The 26,344-nt window shown below is 45.4% G+C and overlaps 1 protein-coding gene across 1 annotated transcript; it reads left to right on the top strand.

Moving 5' to 3' along the window:
- Window positions 1–3: 3 nt before the first annotated feature.
- LOC104159344 (monocarboxylate transporter 2-like) lies at window positions 4–26,064 on the top strand (the record flags this gene model as incomplete). The annotated part of the gene is made up of 4 exons (XM_009697228.1): window positions 4–136; window positions 17,058–17,201; window positions 22,050–22,925; window positions 25,772–26,064. Coding segments are annotated over 4 exons (1,446 nt in total), but the record flags the coding sequence as incomplete, so codon positions are not given.
- Window positions 26,065–26,344: the final 280 nt, after the last annotated feature.

Raw genomic sequence — 26,344 nt, 5'->3', positions numbered from 1 at the left:
ATTTCTATCGGCTTCGCGTACGCCTTCCCCAAAGGCATAGCCATCTTCTTCAAAGAAATCCAGGATTTCTTTGACACGTCCTATAGCGAGATCGCGTGGGTCTCCTCGATCATGTTGGCCACGACGTACGGTGCAGGTGAGTAAACCTGCACCAGCCCCTCCGGCGCAGGGTGTTGTAAAAGCAGAAATAAGCCAGAAATCTCTGCTCTGGGCCAGCGTAGAGGGAAAGCAGCAGGGTCCATCTGCCTGGGCACTATCAACAAGTTTATTTTCTGATCGTGTTTCCAATGTTGTTTAGGGAAATAAGTCGTATGTGGAGCCTGAAGGGGCTAAGAGGAAGTTTTTCGGAGGTGAATTGGTGTTGGTTGGGATTTTCAAACAGGTCTGCTGCCTTCCGAATTTGTCACTGGGTTCAGCGGGTGCAGGCGTCTTTTGACCCCTCTGGGTGTCTTTTTGACCTGTGGGAGACTCCAAATGCCTTTAAAAATGTGGTTTGTGACCAGTTTGGTGCTGACATCCCCTTTATTTCCAGCTGGGGTTGCAGCACCTTTGTTGCTTTTTAAAATAGGGTTTATTTCACTAATACAGGCATGGTGTTACACAGAAGCCTTTATAAAGGGGTATAATACCCTCTGCACCCCAAAGGCTGAGTTACATGGTCTGTCCCGTTGCTGCATCCCCTTCCCCATCCATGCTGCCAGCCGCGGGCAGTGTCGGGGGCTTTCTCTGACACTGTGAGCAAAATGTGGCCTTGGCCCTGTCACACAGCACCACCGTTCCTCCAAAGGTGGGCAGCACCAGCCCTCCTCCTTGTCTCTGAGTGGCGAGGGGATGGGTGAGCTGTTTTGAAGAGCCACTGCCATCCTCCTGCCTTGCTTTGACACAAGTCAGTAACTTTGCACCCGAGAGGCTGTGAAGTCCTAGCACGGCTCGGACCTGGCTGAGGGTAACGGTGGGGGTCCCCTACCCTGAAATCAGAAGGTTAACTACGAAAGCTTTCTGTGGGCATCAGTGAAAAAGCCCTGAGAATAGGCTGGTGTGAAATAGCTGGGTCTGGGTTTCAGCCAAAGGTGAGCATGAAGTAGAGCAATAAATGGAGTAGCTGCTTGTTTATTGTGGCAGCTTATAATTACGGCAATGAAATCACCAGAGTCAATCATTCTTATCAGCTGCAAAGCAGTGCATATAACTTTGCTCTATTTTATGATTTTGGTATCACTTTCATGACTCAATGAAAAACTTGGGCTGCCTTTGATTAAATCTGCAATAGGAGATAGACAGGAACCACACTCTGTAATTGCAGGAAACTTCATCAATATTTATCCCAGCTATTAAAGCAATTCTGAAAGTATTCTTTGTTTTTAAAAAGGAAACTTTTTTCCCTTAATAGTGCACTGTACTGCTTTTTGGTGAAGCGCAGCTGATAATGAAAGTAAAGATGCTTTGTAAATGTTTGTAAAATGGAAGTGATGCTTGAACCAGGGCCGATCCTAATCCACTCTGTTGTAACCCACTGCAAGGGCTTGGTCTCACAGACAGTGGCTCTGTGAGGGCTGAGTTCTTATTTAAGAATCCACAAACGGAGCACTTTGAGGGCAAAACCCAAGCAGTGATTTAGAAGGAGAAATCCTCTGCTTTTGCCAGTGCCATGGTCCCAGGCCACCCCCTTGGCCTCCCTGATGGGGTGCTGAGCCTGAGCCCTGGGGACCACTGCAGCTTTGAGATAAATTTCCACTGGGTGTTGTTATTAAATGCAGAGAAAAGCGCTTTTGCCTCAGCCCCAACGATACAAATAAGCAGTCTGCAGTGAAAAGGAAACAGTTGGGCTCTGTATAGACTGAACAGGAGCAAGTGGGTTGTGATGGGGGAGAGAAACACTGCCGTAGGGAGGCAGACGAAAGAATCTCTTGTCATTTAGGTGTTACTTAAATGCTGTTTTAAAGGGCTGGGATAAATTATATGGAATGTCTCTGAAGCAGTCAGGTGAGACAAAAAGGAAAACTAGGCAGCTCATGCCTTTGGTGTTCAGTTGCCTACGGAGGAGTGTCTAGGAAGTTGCATGGTTTGGAAGTCAAAGAGAGATGGCTAATATTTGGTACTAAAAGTATGCAAATGAACAGAGGCTGCTGCAAATTTCATGATCTGGTACTAAAATAAGGACATCACTGGTTGGGAAGGCAGTGATTGGGGTTTTAATATAGGTTACTGTGCTAAAGGCATCTCATGGAGAGCAGGACCACTACTCTCCCTGATGGCTGGGTCCCTAACACATTTCTCTCTGTCTTCCCAGTAGCTCAAGGCACCGTACAGTGCAAGCCTTCTTCCTGGGGGAATGCTGTTTCTTCCATTGCACTGAGTCTTGGGTAGATGTTAGCTGGGGCTCAAGGCACTGTGATGATGATCTTATGATTTCAACCACCATCATCCACAGTGAAGCAGTAGGAAACCCTGCTCTGCCGAGGGGTGGGGAGAGGTCTTGATGGAGCAGCCCCAAAAATCATGTCCCTTCCGCAGACTGCCATGTGCTGAAGTGATACCCGATCGCCGGCCCCGTAATGCTGCAATAAACACCCCAAAGTAGCTACTTGTAGGTTGGGAACTCCCTGGCTTCCTCTGAGGGTTGTTGCCAGCTCTGCTTTGTCTTCCAATAAAAACATCTTCCCCTCACCCTCTGGTATGGAAGAGATGCTTTGTGCCTGACCATGACCGAGCGAGGAACATGCTCTGCAGATTAACCCTGCGCCTGGCAATGCCTGAAGTTACTCACAGGGGTGTAGATGGGGGGCTTGAGGCTCTCAGGGTACGGGTCACGGCCGACGAGCTGGTGCTGGGGCAAGTGAAAAGCTGCCCTGATTGCCTCTGCCTTCTCCCATCTACCGACTTCCCAACCCACTTTCTTCTCTTTCTCTCCAAGTGTTCAAGCCAGTGCCGTGTGCTCTGTACCTGGGATGTTGTAGTGGACTTTTATCCCAATTAACTGAGCATCTCCTGCCTTTTTGAAAGGAGCTTTAACTTTACCCTCCCCTATGCTATTATACGGTAATATGGGGGATGATACAACTGTTAGACTTAATTGCAGGTGACTTTACCTTTGTACCTTCCCGCTTGCCTTGCAGTTGCTCAGTGTTATGTCCGTTTAATAGTCCTGCCCTCCTCTGCTCTGCTGTTGAATAAGATTTATGCTTGTTTGATCATCTGTCTCTCTGCAGCGATCCAGGCTGAGACGCCAAGTTGCTCGGTGGCTGCAAACAGGGCTGTGGTGGGACTTTGCAAAACACGGAGCAAATGAAACACACGTGCCCAAGAGCATATTTAACACATCTAATTTGATTGACTGGGCACTTAATGCCAGAGCGGGTTTGACTTATGAACGACTTCAGTGAGTTGGAAATTCTCATTAAAGGAACGGGGCGCTGGTTCCTGTGAGCTGCCAAAGTCTTGCTCTGCTGCGGTGCCTGTTAGAGCTGTTAGGATGCCCGTGCGGCAAAGCTTGATTTACTTTGCTGAAAAACTAGAGAACGGTTTAACACTGGATTTTTTGCTAATGTTTTCTGAAAAAAAGAGAAATTCTAAAAATGCCAAAGTAAGCCTGTTAGAGCTGTTAGGATGCCCGTGCGGCAAAGCTTGATTTACTTTGCTGAAAAACTAGAGAACGGTTTAACACTGGATTTTTTGCTAATGTTTTCTGAAAAATAAGAAATTCTAAAAATACCAAAGTAAGCTTTCAACATAGTCCTGAGTAACTAGTAGAGTTACCAAACCAGGTCATTATTGCCATGGCTTGTCCATTCCTTCCCTTCCTTTCCCAAATCAGCGGTAAGGCAGAACCGTCACAGCCTACGTGGAGGTGCAGGGGGGTTGCAGTCTACAGCCGCGTGGGAACCGTGTTGGGGTGCTGAGCATCTCCTACGTGAGGCATCAGGCCAGTGTCCGGGGGGGGCTGGAGGGGCCAAACGGTGCGTTTACTGGTGCCAGGTGTGGGCAGCACAGCCACGAAAGAAAAGCCTCAAGCTTGCCTCACCTCCACCCCTTCCCCCTTCTCCAGCAGCAGTAAATGGCAGTGATTTGGAAGGTGGCCACTTACATCAAAAGCTTTCCTCAAGAGTGGACAGGCTCCGCTGTTTGCTCACTTGGCTTCAGCGAAAGGCCATAGCGTTGCTGTCCCCTCCCCCCCGTTTGGCCGTGTCTCCGGGCTGTGCCGTGGCTCTCGGAGCCAGGTCCTAGGGCAGCGAGGCTGGGATCCGAACACAGGGATGTCCCCTCAAGGACTGACCTGGCCGGCGGCTCAGCTCCTTCCGTCCCCGGGAGCTGGGGACAGCCGTGCCGCCTGGCACCTTGGCAGGGCACGGAGGGTCTGATGCTCTCCCTGACAACACCCTCAGGAAACAGTCCCTCCTTTCCTTAGCATGCTCCTTGGTGTGGGGACTTGTTTTTAGGCTGTGCTGCTTACTGTGTAACAGAGCTTATGTTTGCGTTTCGTAAATAATGCAAATGAAGCGTATTTGCTGAAAATACTCACATGAACTCACCCAAATCTCCACTGGAGTAGCTCTGTTGACTTTGACAGCATGGATGCAGATTTACAGTGACCACCTGAGGCTTTGGCTTGTAGCACCAGAACAATGCCAGTTTTTCAGACTAAAACTAAAAATCAGCAGCCGAGACTATTTCTGCCCTTCACTTTTTGCTTAATTCCCCTAGGAAGCCATTTTATACCAGCCGAGGCTCTGGCAATATATATTGCAGAAGTTTTAATGTGTCTTATCCCCTAGTTTCTTAATCTGAACGAGGTTGCAGAAAACAATTCTGTCACTATAATACAAGTAGTAAAACAGATTAGTGTGCAGTAAAGTGGATAGCCTGGACTTTATGACAGGGTACTTGTAGTTCTTGCCAGTGTTCATGTTCAGCAATTCCACGTTTCCAGTTGCGGAGGGCAAACTGGGAGGTTTGTGAGTGAGAAGCACGAGGGAACATTGCTTTTCTCTGACCAAATCCTGCAGGGTGAAACGCTATCAATCTGATAAAGAAGGATTTTGGTTTTGTAATGTTTCTATTTTTTTTTTGGTCATGGGTGAAGAGCTCGTTCCTTACCCCAAATGAGAAAAGTATTACGCAGCAGAGCCTTTGACGGATGGAAAGCAAAGGAGCAAGGATCTGTCCATATGGGACCAGGGGAGATGCCATCATCCTTCCCTAAAGGTGCTTTCAGCTGCACCTCGGCTCCCAGGTATCAGGCTCTGGGGGTGAGGAGGACACGCCAACATTGTTAAAATTTTGAGCGTCACAGGGCACCTGTCACGCTGCTGCATGCCCTTGGCAGAGTTTCCTTTTGCAAACTGCCTCCTTGGGCTTTGCTGTGCCAACACAAGACCAAGGTTCCCAAGGTCTTGCCCCATGGACGGGGATGAGTTTTGTTCACGAAGACAATCTTAAATAATGTAATTGCAAAACCAGAAGCCTTTGGCCTTCACACCTCCTGACTTGGGCCGTGTGCCCATGTCATGTTCACAATACCAAACTGAGCTGCCCTTCTCCCATTTTCAATGGTGACAAGTTTCAAGCTAGGCCACAGATGAGTCCCCGGAGATAACCATTACTCAGGGAAAACAGGAGGCAGTTGAGCTCCCAGGAAAGAAAAGATAAGCAATATTAATTTGCTAGTAATTTAGTTGCCCTATTCAGCATTGGGGGAAGCAGCCAAACATTCTAAAAATAAGAAATACTGATGCCACTAATTTAATAGCAGCAATGTTCTTGTAGCTGTTACGGTTTCCTCTAAGGCTATAAGAGAGGTAAGGATTGTGGGAAGAAGTAATGTCTTTTATTATGGCCAACTGTTAGAGCTTGAACAATGAGCCGGCTTTCTGGCACATGTGCCAAAATAGAGAGAATAATTTAATACCTAGGACAGTATCTGCATTTTCAGAGTTTTTTTTATGGTGACTGTGTGGCCAAAATGCTCCTTTCATCATTATAATGAAACAACAGAAGTCACCTGAGTGAAACTCAGAGACCAGATCCTGACACAGTCATTTCAGCTGTTAAGCTTGAATAGCTGGGGCTAAAGCAGGAGATGTCTCAGCTTTTTTTTTTTTTTTTTCTCATTTTGAAGAATCGCACTTTCTTTTGCAACTGCTGTGCAGCTAAGCCTTGTGCATGTTTGTATATGATGTGTTTGCAGATGTGAGTGTTTGCTGCTTCTGTTGCCCCTTAATACATAAAAAGCTAAGTTGCGTTAGGACCACACGTTGTTTTTATTCAGTCTGTAGTGCAGTGGAGTCTTGGTCTCAGTCTCGCTATACGGTGCTGGAATACTCCCCCCAAAATCTCAAGGGTGCTGTTTTTACACACCCAGATTTCTGTTAAAATTAAGGAATCTTTCTATTTTGCAAAGACAGGAGCAGAGAGCCACCTTTTGCGAACACAAGAAAAATTAGAGAGTTTCTGAAGTAAAAGCCTTACCCTGAAGCCAGCCGGTGTTTATTACTCTTGTTATTTATTATTTATTGGTTTGTAATTGGATGAAATGTCTGAAGATTTAATTCTGGAGATGCTCCATAACTGAGTCTTCTCTCCAAATAAACTTTCTGCCAGAGCTTGTAACTGCTTAATAGAGCATCTGCTAAAGCAGCAAAGGAGAGATTGGGAAGTTGAAAGTCGACCATTGACCTTGAACATTTAATCCAAAATTTTATAGCTGTATTTTATTACACTGCTAGCATGATAAATTGCAGTGACAGGTTTAGAAAGCACCTTACAACATGCAGTTGCGTAAAGCTATATTAATAATGAGTTTGATTCTGCAGTTTTTAACTTAATCAAAACTGCCAGTGTTCTATTCTGGTCTGGTCCAAACTTCATCAAAACCTTCTCTGCCTCCAGAAGACCTCGCCCAGGGCTCTCCACCCATACCAACTGCTTGCAAATAGTTGTGAAGTACCACAGCACTAAAAAGGGGAAACTGAGGCACAAGAAGAGAGATGTGGAGTTTTTTCAAGGACAGGCAGCAAGTGGGTAACAGAGTCCAGGCCAGGCCTCAGGCGATGCAAACTCTCTGCAAGCCAGTTTTGGCTCAGATGTTGCCTGACGGACCGCGAGTGCCAGGGCAGGACGTGCCCTGATGGGTGGAGGCTTTACCTGCTAAAAGTTCAGTGACAGGACTGCCTGGCAAAATTGTGTGTTGTGCATTGCCCAGCATTTTCCAGTGGATTTTATATGTGTGAAGTCCCAAACAGCTGCGCATCCCCCTTGCTGTGGGGAAGAGAGCTGCTTGCATGAGAGCGGGGTGCCTGCGTGGAGCAGCCTACGGGGCTCTCGTCCAGTTTAAGAAATCACCTCCGCAAGGCACAAGTCCTTTTGCAGATACTGTGCTCACATGATGTTGCTGCTGTTTTCATCCCCTGCTGCTGAGAAATGAGCTGCCACAGCATGTGCTGTGGCTTTTTCTTGCTCCTTAAGAAACCCAGAGCCCCAAGACTGTGAGTTCCCACATGAGTGGCTTCACTCCTAAAAATCAAAGGGCTTATCCTTGTGCATTATGCTTGAGCGGTTACACTATGGATTTCCATCATATTCTATAACATGGGCTTAGCAGAGAAATAAAAGAGTCAGTACCTGGGCAAGGTTTGCATTTGGAGATGCTGAGCCCATATGCATGCGGTGTGGATCCGCGATGTGCAGCCAGCTGCTCGCTGGCCTCTCCTGGAAACCCAGCGCCTGTGTCCTCTGGGTCCTATGTTGTGTCTGACCACCCCGTGGATCCCTCAGTTAGCCAAGGGTGTCCGAAATGGCATGAGCACCCCCTCATCAGCCCTTAGTGCTGAACGAGGGTTACAAGAGAGGAGAGGGAGAGGAGGAGTGCACAGGCGATATTTGCAGTCATGTATCATACATCAGCTCTCTTTATTTATGTGGTTACAGCACTGGTTCAATAAAAGTTCTCAAGCAGGACTTTCACTAGGATTTCCCTAGGCATGTGCTTTTCCACGTGGATATTTTGTGTAGGCTGAAACAAAAGGAATATCTCTGTTTATCCACAGTGGATATCAGGCATCCTACCACCGTGGCCCAAGCCCAGGCGGGTGCTCCCTGCGTACCCGTGGCTCAGCTGCCCGGTGCTGGACTTCATCCTGTGGTCTATTGTCCTCACCTTTTGGAGTCCCACCAAGAATCAATCAGCCTCCCCGTGTCATTGAAACAAGACGTCTTCCCATGCTGGGGCAATCCCCAGGGCAGCAGCACCATTACGATCGTGGATTTTGTTAAGAAAGCTGGATGAGGAATGATTTGATTTCTGTAATGGATGGTGTTGCGGATTCATATACTTCTCCTGACTCTCAGAGAGCACTCAAGCCCTGCAAGGTCACCACGTATGTTCTTATATTTTTTATTTTTTTAAATAGCCCTGTTCTACTTAAGAGCAATAATAGCACTATAGGTTCGGGTGAAATATTTCTGTGTTCGTGGACGTGGTCACAAAGCTTTATCATTTTGCCCTTTGCTGAAGCTAGCAAGGTCACCAGGCAGCAGTAATAGAGATGTGATAGACTTAATAAAAAGCGAGATTAATAAGAACTAGGAAGAAGAAAGTGAAGAGTTTTGGCTGGGGGGTTGTTAATGCTTCACAGGCAGGTGTTAAGCCCAGGAGTAAGTTATAATCCAAGTGAAGTTCAAACACGTGAAAGCTTCTTCCCGTGGTCAGTACAGCATGTGTTTTTCGTGCTGCCGTAGGAAGGAGCGCGAGAGCTTTGATGCCAACCTGTCCCACAGCATTGCAGCTTTTCTGCCCCTGGATGGCTCTCCAGCATAACTGGTCTCTTGGTGACATTATGTAGGGCTTCCAGGAGGTGGACAAAGCCCACCCAAAGCATGGCCAGGTGGGGGCCAATTTACTTGTAGAGCAGTGTGTTAAAACCGGTAACGAAGGGCTGCTGATCTCAGGGAATAGGTGTTTCAGCTGTGTGGGGAACTCATGTTCTGCAGCTGGACTTCAAGTGACGGAAGGGATAAAAGTCTGTGGTCCCGCCAAAGCAAAAAGTTAGTTAAAAAAATCATGGGAAAGCAATTCAGAAAACGTGGAGTCGTGACCTTCTGAAGGTCGGCGGCTATGATCTGCTATGTGGGTGAGATCCAAACCAACAGCCTGGGGAAACCACTGAGCGCAGGCAGCTGCGTGCTCAGCACCTGCAACGCCATCCCCTTGCAGGAGTGGTTATTTAATTGCTTAAATATGAAGTGACACAAAGGACCTTGGCTCCAGCCCCAATTTTGGAGCTTGTTGGCCTGTGGCTCCTCTGTGCGCTGCAGGAGCAGTGCATGTCAGCTGTGTAATCTGAAAATTGAAATGCCGAGGCACTGATCAGATAAGATTGCTGGATAAGGAAGAGGACGGTTTGTCTTTCTGAAGCTTGGGCCTCGTCCACTTTGTTTTTCTTCTTTTTTTAACATCAGGATGCTGCTGGGGCAAATGCGTGTATTTCTGATGGGAGGTCAGGGTCCCTGGCTTCCCAAGGACGTGCCTGGTGGGTGCAGGGGAAGGAGGGCTGTCACAGCTTGGTTTCTGCAGCAGATCATTACACCCATTGCCTTCTCAGCTGGATGCGGTGCCAATCCTGCCTGGGAGACCCAGCACCACAGAGCCTGGACGGACCAGTTTGATGACCGAGTAACATGTGTCCAGGCAGTCTCTCCCATGCTTGGCTTATGCATCTCACAGGGGTTGTGCCGAAACTGCAGCCATTGCCCCCTTTAACGTACAGACCGTTTTCCTCACCTACAAGGAAGAAAGAGAGGCAGCTTCTGGTGACTGGTTAGCTGTTGGAGCTGCTATAGCATATGCTGGACTTCAGCCTCCTTATTTAAAAATGATGATTTGCAATGCAGAGTAATACTAACAGAAGGCATCAGGGTAGTTTAGGGGTGGATAGGTCTTTGGAAGCTGCCCTTTGGGGTCTGGCAGAAAGGTTTTTGATACCACAACTGTCATCTGGAGCGTTTACTGGCTGCTGCTTGCCCTCCAGCACCGGCATGCGTGGCCACCCTGTCTCTAGCAGCGCTGCCTGAGGAAGCACCAGTTGTGTGTGGGCTCCTCAGCCATTGTGGATGCGAAACAAACCACCTGAACCAAGCAGCTGAGACTAATAATACATGGCATTATTTCCAGGTACCATCAATTCTCCTCCAGTGACCTGGAGCAGGCACATACAGGGCTGAGTGACCGTGAGTCAGCTGGTGAGCAGCTGTTCTCCAAGCCGTAGTGACAAACACTTAAGAGCATGAACCATCCAGGTCCTGGACCTTGGACTTCTCTTCTAGCAAGGCAAAAGACTGAAAGCCTGCAGGTTTTAACCCTCTCATCCCTTTCCCCTTGCCTTTGCGACTGCGCCCGGCGTTTCCTCAGGCCACGTTCCTTTCGGGCTGTGCATCGTTACCAGGTGCTGATTGCTGATGCTGATCCCCTTCGCCTCGGGAGGTTGGTGAATTCTGGCAGCGAGTTAATAACGTGGGGGCATTTGCTTTCATTTGCGGGGTAATGAGGAGGTTGCTCTGTTACAATGGGCTGGTACCCTGGTGGATAAATTACAAGGCCAAAAGCAGTGTTGTTATTCCACCGAGGGAATGAGATTATTACTGAGGAAATTGCAGGCCTGCTCCTGTCGTTATTTTACTCCTAGTGTAATAATAGACTTTGTTTTATTAGTATAAATGATTTCCCCCCCTTTCCTCCCAGCTGAGTACGCTCTGCTCCTTCTTAGGTCCCCAGTGACTCCGCATAGTCAACGCCAGTCATGTCGTGCTGAGTTCCTTAGTATTATCTGTGTTTTCACAGCGGTTTGGAAAATATTAACTATCTGGGCAGTTCCTAGGGTGCTGACCAATGTCCGTGTGCAGTAACAGCTCTTTACTTGTCACCGCCGAAAAATGGGAAAAGCTGAGCTGCATGTTGCAGCCCCAGCAGTGGGGGCATTGGTGGTCCCAAATCTGCCAGCACTGGGGTCCACGCAGTGGACTATTTTAAAGTGTTGCTATTTTATCATCTGCATGGCCATCAAATGGTCTGACCAGCAGACATATGACATTTGCAATGGCTCTGTGCCATTTTACGCTGTCAGAAGGTCAGTCTTGTGAAACCTGGAAAAAAACCCACATTGCATGGAGGCCTCTGGGTTACGGGGTCAGTCTTTCAGGGTCTCAGGATTTAGCTGAGAGCTCTGCGTAGAAATATCTCAGCAGAAATTCATCCAAGCCAGGTTCCACCGAAAAGGGGGAAAACAGTTTCTGTTAGTATTAGGGTAAGTTAAAAAAAATGACAAGCCAAACTTTACAAATAAGGGAAATATATACATACATATTGTCAGACGTAGGGAGGAGAAGAATATTTTAGTCCTTGTTAAAAATACATTGGTGTTTTGCACCAACACTGGAAGTTTTGCAGCTCATAAAAAAATCATAAGACTTGTTGAGGAAAGCAGAAAGGCGATTCAGGCGTCTATTTTTTGAGCACTGTCGTACTTGCAAGAGTTTAAGCCAGTCTGGATTGATATTTCTTGTTAAATGTCAACTCTGCCTCTCTGGATCATAGATTGGTGGCTCAAAAAGAATAAATGACAAGATGGCCTGGCTTTGTGGAGGAGAAGAGAGGAGAGTCCGGGGTATTTTGCATTTTCTTTATGGTTTTACAATCTCCTCTTCAGGGTCCTTTTCACTTCTGCAAACACAAAACTCAAGGTGAAAAGTAATTGGACAAGCTAACAAATGAGTTAGGGCTTGCTGTACTTCCCACTGGCAAGTTGCTGTGTTTTTCTTGCCACCAAGATCAGCTGCTTTGACATGGCCTTTCATGTACCAGCTAACAACGAATGGAAATCTGCCGCAGGTATGAGAAAAGAAAGGCTTTATACAGAACAGGCACTAAACCAGCATGATTTATATGGGCTGAGGATAGTGCTTTACACTACATCAGTCTTCCAGGAGTGCCATGATCCCAGCTGCATCTTTCGGGGATATTTGGTGCGAACTGTTGCTCTCCAGACTGCAGAGTCTTTCTGTGGGCATAACCCCCTTTGTGTGCACCCTGTTCTGCAAGGGCTTGGGGTGTAAAGCGAGGCGTTTCTGAACTTTCCTTGCTCTTACCCAGGGGATGATGACAGTCACTCCACTGGAGAGTGTGTCCCCCAGCAGTGCCCTGCGAGCCAAGGGAGGTGCAGAGCCACAAGCATGGCTCGGAGTGAAGCCAGCAGCAGGATGAGGCTCAGCATCCCCCCCATGTGTGTCCTCCGCCATCTCATGTCATCCCTTTGTGAGGGATGATAAATGATGACTGCGGCTGGAAGTTTGTCAGGAGGGAGGAAGCCACTTGCTGAGTTGTGGAAGGGGCTACCTTGTTTCCTAAAACTCGGTGGGTGGAAATGCCATCCCTTCCTGCAGCGAAGAACTGGCTGCTACCACCCCTGTGTCAACAGCCTTGTCCTTGTAATCTATTGCGATGCAAGGGGGTAATCAAGTTTTCCTTCTAATTTCCTCATTAGCAGTTGTAGTGCTGCCATGGTGGTGGGGTTGTGTGGGGTTGTTGGAGGTTCAGGTTAGACACTAGGAGGCATTTCTTCACAGAAAGGGTCATTAGGCATTGGAATGGGCTACCTAGGGAGGTGGTGGAGTCCCCATCCCTGGAGGGGTTTAAGAAAAGACTGGACATGGCACTTAGTGCCATGGTCTAGTTGACATGGGGGTGTTAGGGCAAAGGTTGGACTCGATGATCTCAGAGGTCTCTTCCAACCAAATCGATTCTGTGGTTCTGTTCCAGCGCTGGTTGGGTGACACTAGCCCTGGCTGCTCCGGTCCCTGAGAAGCCATGCGTGGGGACACACTCAGCAGCTGAGATGGCTTTTGCTCCTTGTTGTGACTTTTCAGGGACTTAGCATTCGCACGGCTGCTTCTGCAAGGTCAAGCCAGGTAAGTGGTGGCTTTCTGAGAGCTTTGCCTGCTGTTTCTCTTGCCCTGTCCTCACCTGACTCTGTAAATTAAGAGGCAAAAATCACCCCATCTTCTGTTAGCCTGTCCCGCCGTTGGCTCGCAGGAAGGAAGAATGATTTAGTTTGGATGCCAGGACAGTGAGCCTGTGGTTCCTACATGTTTGACCAGGCAGGTATTAGCAAGTAAAGGTGCCTTGGGATCTAAGCTGCACAAGTTGTTACCATAAATGGTTTCTGTATGGTAATATACAGCATCTTTATTCTTTTCATGCTAGCTGAATAACTGGTAAATGAGAGGTCCTGCTTTTCAATTCCACCATGTTTCCAGGGGCTGTCACACTTTTTATTTTTGCAATAGCTGCAAGCAAAGCAGTAATTGTGTTTCCTATTTCCAACAACTGCAGTGCTGGCTTTGTTGTTCCCTCTTCTTAATTCCTCTGCCCTGACTTGAGGTATTTGATGTTTTCCGAAGCTCCCCACAACAGTGCTGTTAAAGTTATCTAATGTTTGGTGGCTTATCAGCCCCCTGCAAGAAGTACACTACTGGCGGCATGTGGCAGAACAGGGCAGGAGAGGCGCATTTAGATCTGCTGGGTGTGATGCTGATCACTGCAGACATCTGGGCAGGGTGAAGGTGTACATGTCTGTGCTTTGTGCGCCTGCCCAAATTGGCAGGGTGTGCGTGCTGAAGTGTGCACAGCTATGTGACATATTGCCTGTGCCAGTTTCTGCCAAGAGATGGGACCGCTTTTGAAAGGCTGCTCCATTAAAACCTATGGATGTTTCTGTAGGTCCAAATGACTTGAGTGGAAGTAATTTTGGGGATGTGATTTTGCATTTGCTTCAGTGCATTTGAAAGGTCTGCTCAAGACTATTACAAAACCTTCGGCCTGTGAGCAGCAGCTCAGAGAAGTTTGGTTTCCCAACTGTTTGAGGCCTTGGGTTGGATTCTCTGGTGTCTCGTAAAGTGTAGGTCTAGCTGATGCTTTCCCTGCAGGTCAAGTGCTCATCGTGGCTTTCATTGTGAATTCTCCAGTGGCTGGAAATGTTTAGTCTAGATGCTCCGCTCCTGTTTTCTCCTCTAACTGCCTGCACCTCGTTTCTTAGAGGTCTCCGACCCTCAGTCCTGTGCAGGTGAGGTGGGTCAGGGAGATCAAATGCTGTCACTCAACAGTGTGTGCTGTTATCCTTTATGCCGTGCTTCTTTAGAAAAGCAGGCTCACAGGGCCTGGACTTCAGGTTTCAGGCTGTCAAGGAGAAAGGCTTATGTTGCTTCTGAAGTTCGTCACAGTTCCTTGTGAGCTCGGCCCAGCCCAGGCAGATGATGCTTTCAAGACCACAGCTCTCCCACCCAGACTGGCAAACAAGTGGGACTGACTGTCCCGGCCCTGGAAAACTGATATTGCTGGTTATAGCAGATGAAGGCTGTTTGCTGAAGATCACACAGACCTGCTATAAAGCATCGCTGAGAGATCACACATGACAAGAACAGGGACCAATTGCGGTCCCGTGGCTCAATAAGTGATCACTGGGGAGTTGGGATGCAGTTGAGGACGCTGCACAAATTGCGGTCCCGTGGCTCAATAAGTGATCGCTGGGGAGTAGGGATGCGGTTGAGGACGCTGCACGTTCATGGAGGGTGTCCCAGGGGGCACAGGAAGGGTGCTGTCATTTGTAAAGCCAGTGGTTGGGATACGAACTTCTGCTTTCATCTGCTCCAGCCTCTACCCTGGGTTGTCCCCATAGCCAGGAAGCAGAGCAGAATGTGTCCCGCCCTCAGCCCCTTCCAGTTTATCACCTGCTGTCATGGTCCAAACCTATCCTTACTGATGGGTGAAGCCAATACAACAGCTTATGGACTGGAGTGAGAGGGATGTGGATCCGTATTTCCCTTCTCCCAAGGCGGATGCTGCAAGAGTGGGGCATACGTGAGCATTTTGTTTTACTTCTCATAGCAGGGGCTTCTCTCCCTGGGAGCTGCCCTGAGTTAGAGCAGGAGAGGGGCCTTAGCAGGAATCCTGTGGGCTTTAAATGCTCTGCTCCATGGTATGACATCCTGTAGTTTTAGTGCTAATGTGAAAGCCCTCTTCCAACGGGATAAGGTAGTTGAAACCACATTTTCTTTGTTGAGTAATTAGATTGATTCTGCAGAAACGCGGACATGTGGAAAATTGAAAAATGGAAGAGTTGCGTGCCCTTAGGCTGCAGATGAATACATTGGTGCCTTTCTGAGGAGCACTGGCTTGATCTACAGGATTGATTACGGGACACACTGAGACCAGCTCAAGCATGATGCAAGTCCAAGCCCTGACCAGGGGAAACTCAGTAAGAAAGGGGTCCCTTTCCTGCTGTGCTGATCTGACATATGTATCTTTTTCCCCAGCACTTCTCATTGAATTCTGTAGTGCTCTGTGCAGCAAAACGATGCATGCATGTGAATCCAGTTACAGGATTAGGAGAAAAAACTCTCCATGTAATTACACACTCACAGAAATTTTAATTGAATGGTGCATTTGATGAGACCAGCTCACAGATCACGCAGTTACAAGGATGCTGTTAAGACTCTGCTTGTGTGTATTTCATTTATGAGTGTTTTGACCTTAGACATCTAGCAGAAAGTATTTTACGTGTTACAGATGTAAAAATGGGCTTCATTCTCTAGATTAAACCAGTCATACCTGCTGTTTTTTATTCTTGCACATTATAACAGCTGAGAACTTGTTCAGATGCTGTCAGCAATGCTGAGGGGATCTCGGGGTCTTCAGGTCTCTCTCCTGTGCCATGGGTTTGGACAGAACTCTGGCACTATTTCTGCCTGAGATTGTTTAAGCAAAGGCAAATCTCCTACCAAATGGCTCTGCGGTGAGGTAGACCCCCACAGTGAGATTCTTCAGAGATGCCTTTAAGCTTAAAATACCTGTTTCCAGTAATCTGTATGTGGATGGTGGAGGCTGTTCGTAATGGTAGGAATGAAGGCAAACAGGCACACTGGGCTCCGAAACACCATGGCTGTGTGCTGAGTAGCACCAGCAATAGTCAGGTAAGATAAGATACTGAATGTATCTGTATCCCCCTGTATCTGTATCTATCCCTGACTGTATCCCCCTGCCTCATTTCCAGCATCATTTTCACACCATTTTGGTTCAGTCTTTTTAAGTAATACAGAAACTTTTCCTTAGGTCTCCTAGCTTGACTTCTGGACCGCTCTTTCCTGCGCAGTTTGCTTTCTCTAATTCTGACTTCTCTGCCTCATCTAACTTTAGAGTTGGCTTTGCTTTGAGCAAGAGGTTGGTCCTAAGACCTTCAAGTCCCTCCAATGTATATTATTCTGTGATTCTGATTTCTACTGGTCCTCCGACTAGTTGAGACTGCTATACACAAGACCTCCCTTCTTTCCTCCTCCACCCAAAGCCACTGCCGTGTTCCACTTCCTCAGATTTCAATTCTTTCTTTCGGTGTGCACAGTCTTTGTTAAGCCATTTCCCTCTTTCATAATTTTGCACTTTCCCAAACTACCTCTTTACATAAATGCAAGACCAAACTGGTTCTTTTGAGCTCCAGCTAATCCAATCCATCATCCCAAACTCTACCTGCATGGACTGCTGTTAAGATTTAATTAACAACTGTTCTGCTGAAGCTTCAGTCCTGTTCAGCAGTATTGGAATTGCATTAAATAGAGGCATTAAAAATGCAACAGTATTCATGATATCAGCCTTGTAATATGAACCACTGCTTTGTGTGTATTGTTTAGCATCATAATAAATCAAGAAACTCCTATGTTGGGATCATGTGTTCACCAGATTTGTTGTAGCTGTTTGCCTTCTCTGATGACACTTCAAAGTCCTGGGGGCAGGAGCTAGCTGTCACTAACTCCCCAGCCACTCTGTGACATGGGACGTGCTGCCATCTCCACACAGTGCCGATCATCTTTCTTTCTTTTTCCATTTTCTTCCTGAAGTCACCCTAGAAGCTGCCAGCAGCACCTCAGGGGCACTGATACTGCAGTTTTACCTGTGTTATGTCAAATGTGCCCTTTGATCAGAAGATGCCTACCTCAAGGATCATTTTACACTCTTCCCCCAGGTCCCATTAGCAGTATTTTAGTAAACCGCTATGGCAGCCGACCCGTGGTTATATTCGGAGGCCTGCTGTGTGGCATTGGGATGGTCTCAGCTGCCTTCTGCACCAGCATCCTGCAGCTCTACATCTGCGTGGGCTTTATTACAGGTAAGAAGAAAGTATCTCCTTTCCACTCAAACTTGAGGTTCACTTCTGATGGCTTGGGGTGCCTACACTTGGCCACCTCAGTCAAACGCAATGGGAAGCTGGTGAGATAAAAAGCTGGTGGGACAAGGGCCCTCGCCTATTCGCTGCTGCAGATGAGCTTTAGCAAAGAGCGTATCCCCCGCTAAGCGTTGTGTTCCTGGCTGAACATCGTGTGTGGGATGTTAGCAGGAGATGTGCTCTTTGCAGCTGAGTGCTCTCGGCCAGAGGCGATGGTGAGGATGGCCCGCAAGGCGCCCATTGAAGCAAACGCGGGTTGACTGCGCTCTGCCCTGGGCAAGGCAAGCCCTTCAAGTTACAAGTGCGACTATGAAGAAAGCACCTGTGTTCCTATATTACTGTGTGTTATCTATCCTCTATGAGAGAGATGAAATGAGATTTCAGGAGTTTGCTTTAGTTTACTTGCCCTTTACCTGCTTGTGAGGTTAGGAGGTCCTTTATCTGAAAGTTGATTGAAAATTCTGGAGTTGATTGAAAATGTGCAATATTTTCCCTATTGAGAAAAAAACCACTGTATTTCCTTATTGAAGTTACAGTTTGAATTGTCTGTATTGAAATACGAATTTCCATATTGGAAACTCAAACAGGAGAAGGCACAGGCTCAGTCTAGCATCTTTAAAGCCTGCAGGTGCTGGGTTATTGCTTTTAAAGGTATATGGATTGGAGTTCTCCACCTATGTGAGTACAGATGCTTAATCATAAGCATATTTGTTTGATTATTTTGGCTAAGGTACAGCCAATGTTTCTCCCAGTGCAGCTAGCACATCTGCCTGAGAACATGACACAATGAGTTCAAAATTGGCTTTTGAGGTTGCAAGGTGTATGTTTTAATGAATGTTCCCTATCTCTCTGCAGCCGCATTAAGTGTTGCTGCTTTCTGAACATGAAAAGTGTGAGCTCAACATTTAAAATCAATAAAGCCAGCCACTAGCAAAGTAAATTGGGACAGAAAGTTTGTCACTCTGTTCTCCTACACCAATATTGCTTTATTAAATCTGTACAGTAGTGGATAAATCACCATGTAGGATTCCCTCCCTTAAACATTACTCTTTCTAAGGAAAGTCACTGTAGTTAGATGAAACTGTTATTACTGAATGAATAAATCTCGGAGATTCCTTGGAAGAGATTCCAGAAACAAAGCAAAGAGAAATAAAAATAACCAGTGTGTCCCATGGATAAATTCAATATTTATTGATGCATGAGCTTGCATCATTCCTTGCTAAACAAATGTCCTCTAGCAAGTTGACTAACGCTGCATTAGCACGTGGAAACCATAAAACCTTTGCTAAAAATATATGCATTTTGGTGAGCAGAAGGGCTCAGGCAAAGAACAGTGCTGTAGGAAGGCACCAACTCTTGTTTTCAAAGGTACGCATTTAAAAATGTGCCAGGAGAGAATTTTTGTGCCTAACCCCAACGGGCCTAGGATTTATGAAGACCCTGCTCTTTTTTGGTCCCTGAATATCTTTGCAAATCCGGTCCATTGCCCACACTAGAGAGATGATAGTACGAGCTGTGCTAAATGCACGCATGTAACTCCCGTGCCAGCAACGGGGTACAGGGGCAAACTGCCCCATACCTCCTCATCTTTAATGCCGTGATGTTTCCTCAGAGCAAAGCACAGTTTTTCTTGTGTACGTCTTTTCCTCCTGCTTGCTGAATGAGGGCAGCTGTATGGATGAGGTCTTAGCTAACAACCCATCATTTCCAGGCACGGTGTGTGTGCTGGGGAAGGAATATTAATTTGACAGGGAAGAGAAGATGCTTGTAATCCTGCTAACATGCTTGATGCCTCTAATTATGCTTGAAGTGCTTTCGCTGGTCAGGCCTAACATGGAAGCATTCAAGGGCAATTATGAAGCTGCCTGCTCATCACGCGGCTGAGATAGCATTACTGTACGAGGAGAGAGACTTCTGTAAAGGTGATTTGCGATGACTGTAAAGCAACCTGTAAACATCACACTTTTTCTACCTCCTTCCTACTAGCCTGAAAAGGAAACACTGATGTAAAAGACCATGTTCATGTAATTCGCAGGGAAGGAGATAAAAACAAGATAGTTGGTACTAGGAGGTCTCTGCTACAGTCCTGTGCCTTTGGCATATTAATAGAAATCTCTTCAGAGGAGCAGAGAAGGAAGTATCTGTTTACGGTGGAGGGATTAGACACAGCAATCTCAATTGCTTTCCTGATTATGTCTTTTTCCATTTGCATGCAGAGCAGGGACCGGGCTCCGCTGTCGGAGGCAGCTCTGAAGCAGCTCTGTCCTTGATGGCAGCAAGCTGCGGGCTGCACGAGGCACTTGGCATACGCTGTAAAACTCATGTTCTCTTCCTCGCTTGTTTTCCTATAGCGCTTAGAAAAAGAAATGGGGTTTGCAAGCTGTCAGTCTGGATAGATGCCAGTCTGGATGCATTAAATAGGTGTTCAGGCATGCAACTTCTTCTTCAAGTCTGAGGCAGGAGTGGCAAATTTGAAAGCTAAATACAAGGCAATAATGACTGGTCAGAGTTTAGTTCAATCTGTACCAATTAGACTGCCATGAAATAACCTGGGATCTAGGGTAAAGCATGTTGACTAACGAGACTAGAGTCTTTGCCTCGGCTGTAAATGTTGAGCATTGAAATACCTGGTAGGATCTTCCCTTGCTAGTAAAGTAAGAACAAGATCAATAGCTACACAGCTCACTCCTGTAGCACCGCTTATTTCCCTCTAATACAGGGAGATGTATTTAATCGAGGGAAGAATGCTCCTTCTGGCACGGGCTTGCTTCTGTTCATGCAACACCACCGATAGGCCCCTCTGTCATAGCCCTGGGGACAAAATGTGGTTATCTGAGTAACAATTGCAGCCACGGAAAAGGTGCTGTAGTTTCTGAAAACTGCAGTAAAATTGATATAAATATTTCCAACTAAAATCAGCCAAAAGCTTGAAGTAAATTGAAATTCCAGTCAGTCAATTTGAAACTCTCAAAATTTAATTAATGGGAAGACCATGAGGCAATATTAAATTAGATTTGTCTGACTGGCAAATTAATGTTCACATAATAAAAAATTTGAGTTGATTATTGTTTAAGTGGATAGCTGGCATCCAGTCTGATTTTCCTTCTCCACATGACATGCGATAGGTCTGTACCAAAAATGATTCTGTGGAAATGATGGTTCAATTTCTGCCCTTGCCTACCAGCCCGGGAAATACGGAGTTAAAGCAAACTGTGATCCACTGTGTTGCATCTTCTTGGGTGAAAGAAGATACATTCCTATACCTGAGCACCATCAAGGGTGTTCTCTAACCAAGGCTGTGTTTTGCCTCTGTAGTTCTCAGGTCAGCCCTCTCATGGGGATGAATTTGGCCCCTTACACATTATGAGCAGGCTGCTCTTCCCAAAGACATGCCCTACCAAATATATGGACTATCTAGAGAAGTTCGTGCTGAGAATGTGTTTTGTATCGAGATTAATTTTAGTATGTTGCCATTTCAATTTATTTTTAATGTTGTAAACTTCCAAGTAATTAGAAAAAAAGAATCTTAGAATTGGCAAAAATCATAATTTTGTAAACCCGTTCAAACTGAAGCTATCCAACATCAGTTGTATTCTGCTGCATCAGTTGGGTTCTACTCTATCAGCGACTAATGATAGTGTTCCTTAATTAATTCTGAGGACCTTGACCTTTCTAAATTCTCTTCTGTAAAGCAATATGCCTAATTATGTACTGCACAGTTAAACAAACTAATTATATAGACTAATGAACAAGAAAAAATTCTGCATGACCCTATTTTCAGGATTCATATTCTCTGATATAATCACTTCAAGGATTACATTTCTGCTTTGTTCTAATGATGTGGCTCATTCTTTCCTGGATGATAGGGTGGAAAATATGTGGCATGATTTTTCAATGTCATTTTGATAGAGTTCTGAAAATTTCACTTTTTAAGGAAATACTGCGCATCATAGAAATGTTTGAAAAGAAGAGATTATTATATACTAGTGCTCTCAAACATAACCACAAAAAGTTGAGACCATCACAACCTTTGGTATCTTTGCCTTTAGATTTCACCTGTACAAGAGAAGCTGGCTAACTGAATTAGCAATGCAGATTTCTAATACCATTTAGATATCTAAATGCAATAAAAATAATTTTTAATTAAAAGCAACACTCTAGAGTCCTGTTTAATTAGCATCCTCAGTAGCTGTTTTGCTGTGTACTTGCAGACCTCTTAATCTTTTCCATCAGACCTGAATTGGTCACTCCACCAAATTAGTAGCGGCTGAGAAGAGTGATGTTATTTTCTGTGCAGGTCTGTCTACCGGCAGCAGTAGTGGGTGCCCACTGCCCATGGAAGGGGGTGCCAGCCTGACCTGTATGTGAGAAGGGTGCGCTTTGATGATTAGCACTATCCAAGCCAGAACAACCTTCCTCAAACTGAGTTGTCATTTTTTTTTAATAGATCCATCCTCTTCTTCAAGAAGGCTGCTGTATCTGGATAAAATCAGCCAGCATTCATTGCGTGTATAGTTTCAGTTTATTCTGAAGCAAAGTCTGTGCTAGGTGTGCCACCCACAACATCTGCAGTGCAAAAGGAAGGGGTGTTCTGTGACTGAAAATGCCTTTCTGGGGTCTGGTTACCCAAATGCGGCAGCCAGAAGCTTAGGTATATCTTGAGTGAAGTTTGCATCCAGACTATCATGTTGAAGAGCCATGTCCATGAATTTGCCTTGAACAATGAGCTGAGGATAAATAGGTCTCAAATATTCCTTTGTGTATCATCTCAACTATTTTTCTCGGTTCCAGGATTTGGCCTTGCTCTCAACCTTCAGCCATCAGTGATAATCATAGGGAAGTACTTTCTGAAGAGAAGACCCATTGCAAATGGCCTTGCTATGGCAGGAAGCCCCGTGATGCTTTGTACCCTGGCTCCTCTCAACCAGTTCCTTTTTGACAATTTTGGCTGGAGGGGCAGCTTTTTAATTCTTGGGGCAATTTTATTAAACTGCTGTGTGGCAGGAGCTCTCTTCAGACCCATTGGGGCAGCCACAGTATCAGTCAAAAGCCAGGTAACTGAGGAAGGGAAGGATGCTCTGAAAGAAGAAGTCACGAAAAATGCCATGGAAATGAGCAGTCCCACCAACATCCCCACGGAGAACAAAATAGAGGAGGAAGGAGAAAAGGACTGTTGTGAAAAAATCAATCAGTACCTTGATTTTTCCCTCTTTAAGCACAGAGGGTTCTTGATTTACCTGATCGGAAACGTGCTTATGTTCCTGGGGTTTTTTGCCCCGATTGTTTTTCTGGCACCCTATGCAAAGCACATCGGCATTGATGAATATTCAGCTGCTTTCCTCCTTTCAATCCTTGCTATCGTGGATATGATTGCCCGACCTACCACTGGCATCATTGCAAACAGCAAGTGGGTGAGGCCACGGATTCAATACTTTTTCAGCTTCTCCATTGCTTTCAACGGCACCTGCCACCTTCTGTGCCCACTGGCTTCTGGCTACACGGGGCTCGTCATCTACTCTGTCTTTTTTGGCTTGGCCTTCGGCATGGTTTGCGCCATGCTCTTTGAAACACTCATGGACCTCGTGGGAGCTGCCCGGTTCACAAGCGCGGTTGGCCTGGTCACCATTGCGGAGTGCTGCACGATATTGCTGGGACCACCTATTGGAGGTGAGTGTATTTTCTTCCTTTGCTTCCACTGAGTTGTTGCTTGTATTTAGACTCTTGCAAGCACAGTTTGTAAGAAGTGATTCTAAATGTGTTTTCTCTGCTTCCCACTCACTGTTTTTCCACCAGTAATAGGACAAGGAAGGCAGGTCCTAGGTGCTTATCCTCTAGCGTTTCATCTTTACTCCTTTCTGTGTCATCCTCCAGTTGAAGTCAACAGTCTGGACAGTGATCTTTTAGTTCCTGATCCCTTCAAACACTTGAACTGAACTTGCAGAGTGGGACTTTCTGCAACACCAAGAACCTTGCACTTCAGACGACTCCTCCTACAGACTCCTCCTGTTGCAAAAGTCTGGAGTCCCCCACAATTTAAGCACAGTAATACACAACAGTTCTATGAAATCCTCTTGTTGACTCAAACCTAAGCCTTGCTGTGGGTCTTCAAGGCTCCGAGTACATCCACTTATGAATTTCAGTCATCTTAGTGCATCTGATTGATTTAAGGTGGTTCTGAAAATAAAAAAAAAAAGGTTTATTTTGGATGGCATGGTTTGAAATATCAAAAGACAGAGACTCTCAAAGGTCCATGCTGACAATATTGAACCTCCAGCAGGGCTTACAGTGATCTCCTGTGACTTTAAAAGCCTCTGCTTCTTTCTGTCTATAGCATGTGCTCACTTCCTTTTCTACAAGGAACACTCCATGTCTGGAAGAAACCATCTTAGAGTCTGGCATTTGGCTCAAGTACAGTCCTTATCAAATCTGAGTTGGCTATGACTTAAATGACTTTATGGGTGACATCCTCTCAGTGTATAGGTACTGTCGTATCTATGTGCCCTGCCCTGCAATTTGCATTTCACCTGTATGCAAACTTGAATAACTGGTTTGGAAACTGGTCACCTTTAAGCATGCTAAAATGTTTAATTAGGTTGTGTGTGCTGTCTGTATTTGGATTATAAAAGTGGAGCTCTGCTAATTCTTTTGATGTGACGGTACCATAATAAATTTAAAGAATGCGGAGAAAGAATGCAGTTTAAACCATTTCCTGGATTCAAAACTGAGATGTGGCTAACGTTCTGCATGACACATCTTGCAGGTGCCATTTAATTCTTTGTATTACCCCACTACTCATGTAGCTCCTACAGTGTGACAGAAGCAGCTGTATCCTCTTGCTGTCTTAGAGGTTCATTATTTAATTAATGACAAACAAAAGAAAATACATTTTTAAAATGACTGTTTTCTGAATTATATAATTTTCTGTGTGGAAGATTAAGTTAATGACCAGAGAGTGCTAATGAGGCTAAAACAGTTCTATGTAATAATCAGTAATATTAGTTTTGTAGGGTTTTCCCCACCATTTTAATAAGCAGCAAATTTATTGGTTCTTTGGCATTTTAATAACCTACTGCAGGGTTTTGCTTTAATGAACTAAGTAAATTGTTCCCAGTGTGTTTTATGACTTTATCTTATTCTCAAAGGAAAATAGGCAAGACTATCCTACTGTTGAATTTTCCAATATTCTACTCATTAAAACTCTCATTGAAACCTATTTAGGAGACCTCTAGGTCATCCTGATTAGCAGAAAAGGAAAAATTGTTGCAATTAGCATTTGATTGATGTTTCACCAGTAACATTAAAAACACAGTGCATTGAAAAAGGTGTAATAGTGTGCCAAGACATCTAGGAATGATTCAGGAAGAACCGTTGACCAAAACCAGTTAAAAATTATCATTTTTGTGATCAAGAAATCTTCTTGGTGGCCATAAAATCCCTTGTTAGTGCAGTGCAGTGGGATAATTAATCATTGGCTTTTCGACAATAGGGGTCAGTCAGGAAGTAATTAAAGGTCCCTCTTTTTAAGGAGGAGAACATATTCCAAAAAGTCAGAGAGGTAATGGATGATGGGCCACTTTCAAGGAGGACTAACCGTACTGTGAAGGCCGAGTTAGGAGTGGGTCTTACTTTAATTAGGATTTGGGATGTCAAGAATGGTCTGTGTTGTGCCAGTAAATGGGAATTAATGCTCAGGATCATAATCCCAATAAGATTTGTGTTACATTTTGACATAATGGAGAACACTGACATTTCAATTAAGCCGTCTCCTTTCAATTACTCTGCAACTCTGTAGCAGAGGCGTTAACCTTTGAGAGGAACCTGTCACATTTGTCTTGGCATTGAAATTATCTGACATTGACAGCATCATCTTTACTTTCCCTGGAACTAATGTTTTCCACTCCCATACAGTGCCCTTTCATCTTTAGATCATGAGTATAAATGCAGAAAGGGCAGCTGTGACCAAAAACGGAGTCCTCTCTAATGCTGGTGAATGATCCGTGGTGGAATAAATTGGAGGGTCTTTGTCAAGAGTCTGAGACGAGATCCAGTGGCCAGGTGCCATCTCACGAAGGTCTTCCCGAAATCTGCCACTTTTGTTGGCAGCTCAAGGACTACCGAGTCAAACAGACACCCTTGTAGGTGATTGTTGGAGTCAATGGAAGGACTGCAGTCTCTGTGATCAGAGGACTTAGTTTCTGCATGGAAAAATAGGCGGGCCTGAAAAGTCCAGACTTTGCAATGTAGGTTCTCTGTCACCTTCTACTTAACTGTACAAATTATTGGTAGTATTACCTATATCAACGTTAACTACCCGCAGGCTGTATAGTGGAACATGTGGGAAGTATTTGCAGGATCCAAGTATTTCTGGAAGAGAACAGAAGTCCAGAGAAGGTCTTGTTTTATCCTAAAGCCACAAGAGTGTCCCTTTATATTTAGGATCTCAAAACACAGTATTCTTGCCTTCATTTCTAAGCTTCTTTTTTTTTTTTTTTTTTTTAATATATGTTTTGCAGGAACTCTCATTGATACCTTTGGGGACTATAAATATATGTTCATTAAATGTGGAGCTGTGATGGTCCTGGCAGGAACCTTCCTGTTCATCATGAATTATTATAATTATCGTATGCTTGCCAAGGAGGAGAAGGAAAGGAAGGCAAAACAAGAGGATCCTAAATCTGTAAGGACAGAAAATGAAGGCAGAAATAACTGGAACAAAGAAACGGCACAGGATGGGCCTGAGCTGGAACCTTTGAAAGAGGAACAAGAAGGACTAAAGAAGGAAGTGAATGGCACAAATGAAGTTTAAACCTGTTCTTGTGAGCTGAATGGGAAATTACTTCTGGGTTGCTTAAGTGGACACCAGCTGTGAAATCACACTAGGTTTTTAAATTTTGCTCTATGCTCTGCCATGTGCACCCTCTTCTTTGTTGTCGGAGAGGACTAGAACAGAAACAAGTCTAGTTTCTTGTAAAGTGTTGGGACACAGTGCAGTATCTATTTGCATACCAAAGGTCCTGCAATTTTTTTTTCTTTAGATATCTCCTATTTCCCAGAGAGGCTGAGTAATGGTGTAACTGACACCCAGT

This window comes from Cariama cristata, unplaced genomic scaffold (assembly GCF_000690535.1).
Source record: "Cariama cristata isolate BGI_N322 unplaced genomic scaffold, ASM69053v1 scaffold763, whole genome shotgun sequence".
Taxonomy (NCBI): domain Eukaryota; kingdom Metazoa; phylum Chordata; class Aves; order Cariamiformes; family Cariamidae; genus Cariama; species Cariama cristata.
The sequence above is the reverse complement of the archived record's forward strand: the minus strand, read 5'-3'. Positions and strand labels throughout refer to the sequence as shown.